At 36.8% G+C, this 9,090-nt stretch overlaps 1 protein-coding gene across 1 annotated transcript; it reads left to right on the top strand.

The window, feature by feature from the left end:
* Positions 1-794: 794 nt before the first annotated feature.
* Positions 795-1,843, top strand: LOC110025820 (microsomal glutathione S-transferase 3). The gene is made up of 4 exons (XM_020726482.1): positions 795-1,012; positions 1,103-1,178; positions 1,269-1,441; positions 1,565-1,843. The coding sequence occupies exons 1-4, from the start codon at positions 900-902 to the stop codon at positions 1,647-1,649; spliced, it is 447 nt and encodes a 148-aa protein (XP_020582141.1). The 5' UTR covers positions 795-899; the 3' UTR covers positions 1,650-1,843.
* The last annotated feature ends 7,247 nt before the right edge of the window (positions 1,844-9,090 follow it).

Below are 9,090 nucleotides of genomic sequence, written 5' to 3'. Positions count from 1 at the left end.
AAGGTCAAACAGGTTCGGTTTGGGTTTGACCCAAAAGTGTCTCGACTTGAATATGGTCAACCTGAATCTGACCTAAAAAATAAATCGATCGAAAACAAAAACCCGAACCTGAGCTTAACCCTCTAAACCGAACCCAAACTTTTATACTTATTTGGTTCATATTTAGGTATTCGGGTTCAACCCTAAATGGGTCAAATTTTTTGACTCAAACACAACTCGAAAAATATGTGGGTCAACCCTAAGTCAGATTATTTGAGTTGATTTCGAGTCATATAGGCTTTTCAGATCAATTTTTAACACCCTTGGATGTTATAGAATCTGCACTATAATGGTAAAAATGTTGATTAATTAGTAATTTAATTTAAAATTAATTTAATAGGTGAAAATTCATAACAATTAAATTTAGATCAAATATAATGAAAATAACAGGAGGATAACTTAAAGCCAATAAAATATCAAAAATAGTTCCCAATTATTTATATGAATTCATTTTACTCTAGAAAAAAAAAAAGTAGAAGTGTTAAAATAATATCCTGATTTAATACAAGCGAATATTTTGGCATTTTATTGTACCTGGATCTATATAATTGAAAAAATCTAATCTTGTTCTCGCTCATTTTTTTCCGAGGATAAGGTTAATAAGTACAATTAGCATGGTAATTACACAATCACTGCAGACAATTTTGCCGTGAAAGTCTATCATTGACAAATTCAATTATTTTAAAATCATCTTTTAACTAATAAGTCTCAAAATACTTTGCTTGTAATCCAAGCGGTGGTGCATTCTTTGATAAATAGAGAACAAAAAGAGCCACGGTGCAAACAAACGAAGATAACTAGCTCTTGTTACATTCTCAGCACCCCAACCGAGCGAGAAAGAGAGAGAGAAAAGGAACGACATGGCGGCGGCGATCGAGATTTCGAGGGAGTATGGCTACGTTGTGTTGGTGCTCGTTCTCTACGTCTTCCTCAATCTCTGGATGGGCGTTCAAGTGGGAAAAGCCCGGAAGAAGTAATGGATTTGTTGATATCATTTCCTTTCGCTTCGTCTCTTACTACAGATTCTTTTCATTCTCATTCTATTGAAAATCTTTAAAATCAGGTACAAAGTACCTTACCCTGCTCTCTATGCACTGGAATCCGAGAACAAGGATGCCAAGCTCTTCAATTGTGTTCAAGTAAGCTTCGATTCCCGAGCTTCATCACTCGTCTCCTAAATTTGCGAATCTGATGCATTTTTCACGCGAATTTCCGATTCCGATTGGCAGAGAGGACACCAGAACTCGCTCGAATACATGCCGGTGTTCTTTGTGGCTCTGTTGCTCGGCGGAATCCAGCACTCGCTCGTTGCTTCCATACTCGGACTCTTCTACACCGTCGCTCGTTTTTTTTACTTCAAGGGATACGCTTCCGGCGTTCCTGAAAATCGGATCAAGTTTGGGTATTTCTTTTTTTTCTTTTTTCCTTCTTGGATAAATCTCATTTACTCTTATTCTTTCGGCTTCCAGATCAAAGTTGGAATTTTGCATAGTTTGTCTAATGATTTATGTTTGATTTCTGGCAGAGGTTTGAACTTTCTTGCTTTGCTTGGGCTCATCTTTTGCTCCGCTTCGTTTGGCATCAACCTGCTTCTTCGTGAGCTCCTCTAGTGTTCGACGAAGTGATTTTTAGTTGTTTCTCACGTTTTTATTTCATGAAGTTGGATTAGGTCTTTGAAATAAGCCAAACTGTGTTTGGACGAGGGATTAGTAAATGAGAATCATTCTTGTTCTCCGTTTAGATATATGTGAGTTGTGCTGAATTGCTGCTGTTAATTGTCCTTTAGGGTCTAATACCCTGTTAATTACCTTTAATCACTCATCATCTAAAGCAGTGATCTTATGCATTAATCGTTGATTGGTAATGCAAATGCGGAGGAAACTTCTCACCTACGACGCGTTGACATCTTTGTTTAATTGCTTCTTGGTAATTGCATAAAGAACTCTTTTTTATGCTGAAATAAGCAGTCTTATCGGTTTTGCCGTGCAACCATCGAGTTCTGAGATACTACGTGCCACAAACGATACAATTCTATAGGATTTCTTTAGTTGTGCAGAGCTGCATGGCGCGCGCTTATTGTTACACATTGAATGTTCTGATATTTATTGTACAATTGAATAGATTCAAATAAAACTTATATCTTATACTTAATTTTAAACTTAATTCCTGGTTCATTTGTTATTTAATAAAGAAATTATTAAAAAACTAATAAAATGCTCATTTAATTATTCTTAAACACTTTTAATCACCTCGATGGGTTTCCAGGGGTCTCACTTACCGGTTTAAATAGACTTGCTAGGAAAGAGCCTCTTGGTGAAGGACCTAAACATTAGAGAAAAATAAAAATATGTTATGACTATAGGATTAGGAACAGGGTCGGCAATTGCTAGAAGGCAGCCTTTCACTTGCATAATGAGTAACTCTTTGTGTCATGCCATTGGGTTCAAGGAGTCGACAACAATAAAAGGCAAGGGTCTAAGCTACGATCATAAGATTATGAGTAGTTCCAAACTGAAACTACATATCTTCCAACCACTAAGTGTGGGGTGTTGATACGATCCCATTGGTGCGATCGCAATAAATGGTGATTTGAGGATGACAATTTTAAAATTTAGGAGGGGAGAATTATAAGTGATAAATTAGTGAGAAACATTTATCCTTTTTATTCATTTAATATCTTCTATAGCGAATATGTTATGCTAGAACAATGCAGAAACGAAGAAATTCAAACACAACAATCAAATACAAATGATTTATATGGTTTGACATTAAGTTGATTCACTAACTACCAAGGGGAGGGAGATTTCACTAGCACCAAATGGGGGGAAAAAATGGCTAGGGCTTACAACTCACAGTGTCCACCATATATCTCTCATAAGCCTTAAGACCCTTGTATATAGGAGGACTAGGGCATGTAAGTAACTAGTGCCAAAAGTTAAAATTAACCCAAATTTAAAACAGTTCATAAATATAATAATTTTCACCTCATCTCTTACTTCCAGATAAGTGAGAGATGATCAAATGAACTCCAAACTTTAATTCAATTACACCTAAATGGTGAAGGGAGCAAGCCTCGTGTAGTTCTTCAAAATGCCTGATTGGTCAATCAATCTTAAGCTTGAATATTCACCAAACTCCTACAGAGATGACATTTTAAACTGGTAGTACCTTCGTGAGCACGTCTGCTGCATTTTCCTTCATATTTTTCTTCCTCAACAAAACATTGTCGGCATCAATTAATTTTTTAACAAAGTGAAACCTCACATCAATACGTTTGGTACAAGCATGATGAACTGGATTTGTGGTCAAAAATATCGGAGTCTAACTGTCACCAACATTTAGAAAACCGGATCGAACATGTCGGTTCGACCGTGAATTGGTGGCCCGTCCGGTTTGTATCATACTAAAAACCATTTCTGATGTGAACTACCCAAAATCGGTTGAAACAGCTGCTCAACCCTTAAATCAGAGAACCGGTTCAAACTTTTAAAAAATATAAATATATTTTTATATTTTTTCTTACACTTTTCAAGTGCATGTCAGTTTCCAATTCAAAAGCACATCCAGGCTTTTGTCTTTTCTGTCTTTTCTGGAACTTTTTCATATTTATACATGTTTTTTGTTTTCGTGCAAAACTTTTCGGTCTTTTCTTGACGCACTTTTTTATATATAAAGAAATAGAGATAGAGAGATATGGCGAGAGGAAATATGAATACTTGTAGAAAGTTTTATAGGGATTTGTTTTGAAATATTAAAAACTCTTGAGAATAGAATCAATTGCTTTATGAAAGAACAGATTTTTATGAATAGGGCCACTTAAAAGTATTTTATTTATTTATTTATTTATATTTATTATTATGTTTTTGTTATATTATTTAAATTATAATTAATTTATTTATATTTATTAAATATTACACCATTCAGTTCAACCGCTTGTTCCCCCAGTCAAACCAATGAATCTTGAATATTTCTTTTTTTTCAGTTTGGTTTTCAAAACCTTAACAGTCACAGAGCACCGTCGCAGGCTTCTTATCAGCTCTAAAGTCTTCCAATAGGCCTTGCATTTATATCGTTTCCTTCATTGCCTCTGTGACTGTCAAGTACTCAGCCTTCATAGTAGACAGAGCAACAACAAACTGAAGAACCAACTTTCAACTGACTAGACCTCATGTCAAAGTGAATAAATAGTCAGTCGTAGATCTCCGTCTATCCATATCACCTGTATAGTCTGGTCAGTGTAGCCTAAATACAAATCTACAATAGATGATTGCATCTTAAACAACAAGCCAACATTAGCTGTACCCTTTAGATACCTTAGAATACTTTTCACATTCTACCAATATTTTCTTCCTGGATCATGCATGAATCTACTCACGCTTGGCATCATCTTTAGATGTCATGAGTGAAGGATGTCCGCTCAAACAACCTTAGGATATGCTTCATGCACAAATGACTCACTGAGGCTCGAGATATCCGTTTTCAATCCTCCAACACGTGGGCAAGGTCATTTTGCTAGGCTTGGTTGTCGATTAGATTAGTTTTTTTCGGTGTTGTGCGAATACATCAAGCCTTAAATTGGCTTACTCGTGAAGAATTATCTGTTATATGACTCCGAATGTGGGAACATACATCGTGGATGCGTCTGGAACATCATTTTGGCTTAAGATGGAGCTTCTAAGTCTTGCAACGTGGCCTAAGGGTGCGTTTGGGATGGCTTATTTGCTGCCATTTGAATAGCGTATGACAAAACGTGATTATGTGTTTCTTAATAGATGCGGACGCGGGATCGACCCTGCGTCCGTCGTCTTCAATTCACGTTCGGATACAATTTTACTCACGTGCCCTTCTCCTCTCCCTCTCCTCCCTCGTCGATCTCCCGATCTCGAGCTCGCTAAGAGGATGTTTCGATTCGCTGATCTCGGGTTGATGTTTCGTCTTCAATCCGCATCAAGCGGTTTTTTCTTCGCATGCCCTTCTTCCGTCTCCTCCCTCTTTCACCACTTCCGTCCGCTTCTCTACTTCTTCCCCACGATCTCTTTCAAGTTCATGGAAAATGACCAAGCAGAAAAGGTAAAGCCCTCGCCTCTACCTTCGGCTCCTTCTCTTATTCTTCCCCGCGATCTCTTTCCAGTTCGTGGAAAACGATGAAGCAGAAAAGGTAAAAGGGGAAGAGTTTGGAGGAGAAAGAGATTGGACATGATCATGTTTAATTTTTTTATTACACTATTGTTTGGTACTGATCAAGTTTAATTTATTTTTAAGCTTTTTTTGCTTCAAATTATTAAGGTTAATTTTTTAGAAAAGTAGAAGCGAATTAGGATTGTTAAGGTTAATTTTTAACAACTAATTTTACACCTAATGCATTTCCAGCAAAAAAACTCTTTTAAAATTTCTTATGCAAGCTGAAGATACTCTGAGTTAAAAAAAATGTCTATTTTCTTCAAGAACAGTAATAATTTACTTGGATTTTTTTATTTGAATTCCATTTATCTCGGTGTTTGTCTGTCTCTGTCTCTATTTGTGAGTGTGATTAGCCGATAATTAAGTTGGACAGTAGGTTGGTTTTGTTCCTGTCTATGGTGCTTCAGAGATATCTGCTTTTCTCATGACATGTTGATGGAGCAGCTTGGACGGCCTCTGTTTTTGTAGGTAACTACTATGTCCATGTGATGTTGGTAGAGAACATGTGGATGTATTCATATTTTGATGGAACTAAGGTGAATATGTGCCTACGATTCCCATTTCATTTAAACTTTTCTATTTCTTCAAGGGACCAAAGGGAGCGTTATCGCGTATAAATGTTTGCCTTTTATCTGAACTCGTAATCTTTCTTGGTTCCCTTTTTTTCCTTGCTTTGAATGATTTGTATTCTAATGCCGTATGATAATGGATAAACAATTGTGATGATAAGCATTAATACATCAGTAATCCTTCATTCTTGTAAAAAAAAAAAACTCATTAGTTTATGGGTTTGTTAAGCAGTTATTATGGTAATTGCTTTTTCATGTTTTTTTTTAATGATACTCCGTATTTTATCCCCTACTTTTTGGTAGGCTTTTTTTTCTAATCCAATGGTTGAAAAAATTTGACTTGCATTTCTTGAAAATAATGTAGGTGTACAAGAGTTCATTCCATGCAAGGTTCTATAGGTGCTCGAAGTGGAAACACGTACCGGGTGTTTGCGAATTCCTTAGGTGGGCGGACAACCCTTCAGATTCTACGTTATCTCAATCAGACAACATTGCATGGGTTCCCCCATTTTCCACCCTTATGTCGCCCCGCCGTTGGGATAAATTGTTGGATCGATTTAAAACCGAAAATGGCATGTGAGTTATCTTGGATCTTGCTAAATGAGGCAAACAATCATTCCATTCCTTGAGTCCAAAAAAATATTTTGGGCAGGAAGGACTAGAGAGATATCACGCTCATTTCACTTGGAGGGATACAATGAGCGATCACAAGGAGGTTGGGTGAGAGTTTTGGAGAGTCTTTGGAAAGCTTCTTCACCCTTCTTCTTCTTTCTCTTCTCCATTCTTCTTCTTCTTCCTCCTCTTGCATGTTCTTTCTCGGTTACCGTCCTGGTCCGAGAAACTGAGGGGACTGACAAGGAGTTGAGGAGCGATAACAAGAGTGCTTGGAGAGTTTTGAGAGTTAACTTCATTCTTCTTCCTCCTCCTCTTCTCAATTTTTCTTCCTTCTTCTTCCCCTTGCATTTATTTTTGTTGGTCACCTTCTTGGTCCAAGAAACAGGGAGGAAGAGCGAAGCATGTTGTTGCGCTAGCACCAAAAAACCCTTTGTGAAGTGAGCTTCATCGCCCGAGGGGAGCGGAGGCCAGTTCTTAGAGCTCCGCCAAAATTTCTTCATGACAAAGAGAGCTTCTTCTCGAGCAATGACCTGACTTTGCTCAAGCACCGAGACAATATAATCTTCTCAACCTTCGTATTTTCTATTTCTTAGAGCTCCTAGGATTGATTACTTGTCATCTTTAGAGGAGATCAATAGGTTAGGCGCCTTCCTTGGAAAAGGTGTATTTCGCCCTTTCAAACTTAAAGTGACATTTACGTAGAAAGCGCATAATTCTTATGTAATATTTGCATAAATATCTCGCATCTAAACTTTCATATATACACACATAGCACGTATTAATATTACAAAAAAAAATGCATAAAGTAAAATTTAGGTGGCATGTAGCTAAATACTCTTTTCAAAAAATTAAAATTAAACGATTCCAGCTATCCCCCAAAGTCTTTTCTCATGAAACCCAGAGTTTTCTAAACAGCTTTCGGTAGCAATAGGTCGGTTTAACGAGATCGTATTTGGCTTTTCGAGATTTCTTACAACTGCTACGAGAAAAAGAAGGTAATGCCGTCAACGACCGACTCCTATAGAAAGATAAGCATCAGAAGCTTGTAGAAGCGGTGGCATTGTCTTATTGTTTAAGGCAATTGAATTTAAAAATTCATGGAGGCGTTGATGGTCGTATGCAGGTTTGAAACCCGATTACAGAGATTTGAGTTAATTAATTTAATGCTTATTAGGTCTTGTTATAAATAAATTGATTTAAGATAGTGATAGTTAATTTGTAAGTATTTGATTTGATTGTGTGAATATTCATTAAATTTTTGTTTGAGGCATCTCAATCTGCTATAATAAATAAAGCATGTTGAATAAATGAGCCAGACATTTGGCCTCTCGTCATTTAGTATGTATATAAGGGCTTACTTATGGAATTTGTAATCTATGTTTTATCATATATAACTAATTTAGTGCTGTTAATTATTAAACCCTGTTGTAATAATAAAAGAAACGTGTAAATGTTCTTAATTCTATGATTAGAGAGAAGAGTACAAATATAGCAGATTATTCTAATCAGGTTAGGCATTGTGATTTTTCCCGTTTAGAATTTTTCATGAAAAACTGCTAATTTCTTCTTCAATCTTCTACGTACTATGTGTGTGTGTGGGGGCACCCTTGGGTGGGAAAGTGATAGACAACTGGATTGTCAATCGTAAGATACTTTTGACCCAAGTTTGATTCCTACGGGTATAGATAGCGCATATGGGGAGCGGTATTCTTAAATACCACTCCTTTTTATAGAATGGGGGCAACTCATATGCTATCAACAAATTCTCATCATCTCGGTTGAATCTCAAAGCATGACACAAATTTTGAGACGATAGCTTGAGTAAGAAACATTCAAACTTTGATTAAGATTCATCGATAGCATTAATTTCAGCAAAATTATAGTTAAATTGACCGGCTCAACGAGACAAACCCAGCGATATCAAATTCGATCAAATACGAGTCAAATCAAACTCAGATCAAGTCATTAAACCACATTTAGAACTTTTTCGGGTATTTTTGGAAGATCAAATGAATGTTGAATCTGTTGAGTTTATAGTCGAATCGATCTTCTCGACAAGACGAATCAAACGAGCCTAAGATTACACAATTCCAACAACATTAAGAAACTCAAATGTTCATCAAATATAGTCTGATCAAGAGAACCTTTGTGGGTGGTCTAATTAAAGTGTTTATATTCATTCACTAATTACAATTGGGACTCTATAACTAAAGCCCACCCTTCTCATGAGAGGGGAAGAAAACTTGAGGCTTGAAAAAGAGCTTGAAGCTTTGAGAAGGAGCTGAAGTCCAGCATCAATTCTGTCACAGTCGACCACCGCCCACCGTTGTCAATCACCAACTGTCGGTCGTCGTCGATCGCTATTGGTTGTCGCCCGTTCCTTACAACATGTTTATCTGCATGTCAACATTGTAACTTGAGAAACTTTGAAACTCTTTTCGCCTATGGTACAAGAGGTCGTTGTAATCGTCAACTAGTAATGGATTTCCTACAAGTAGGTCAGGCCCGTGGATTTTCCTTTATCGTCAACTAGTAATGGATTTCCTACAAGTAGGTCAGGCCCGTGGATTTTCCTTTTATGGGCTTTTCATGTAAAAATTTCTAATATCTCAACTAGTTGTTTTTGTCAACTATGTGTGTGATGAATTCTCGTGCAACGCTAAGATGATAATTCATTGTTCTACAT

Source organism: Phalaenopsis equestris, unplaced genomic scaffold (assembly GCF_001263595.1).
Source record: "Phalaenopsis equestris unplaced genomic scaffold, ASM126359v1 Scaffold000333, whole genome shotgun sequence".
In the NCBI taxonomy this organism is placed as follows: Eukaryota; Viridiplantae; Streptophyta; class Magnoliopsida; order Asparagales; family Orchidaceae; genus Phalaenopsis; species Phalaenopsis equestris.
The sequence above is the reverse complement of the archived record's forward strand: the minus strand, read 5'-3'. Positions and strand labels throughout refer to the sequence as shown.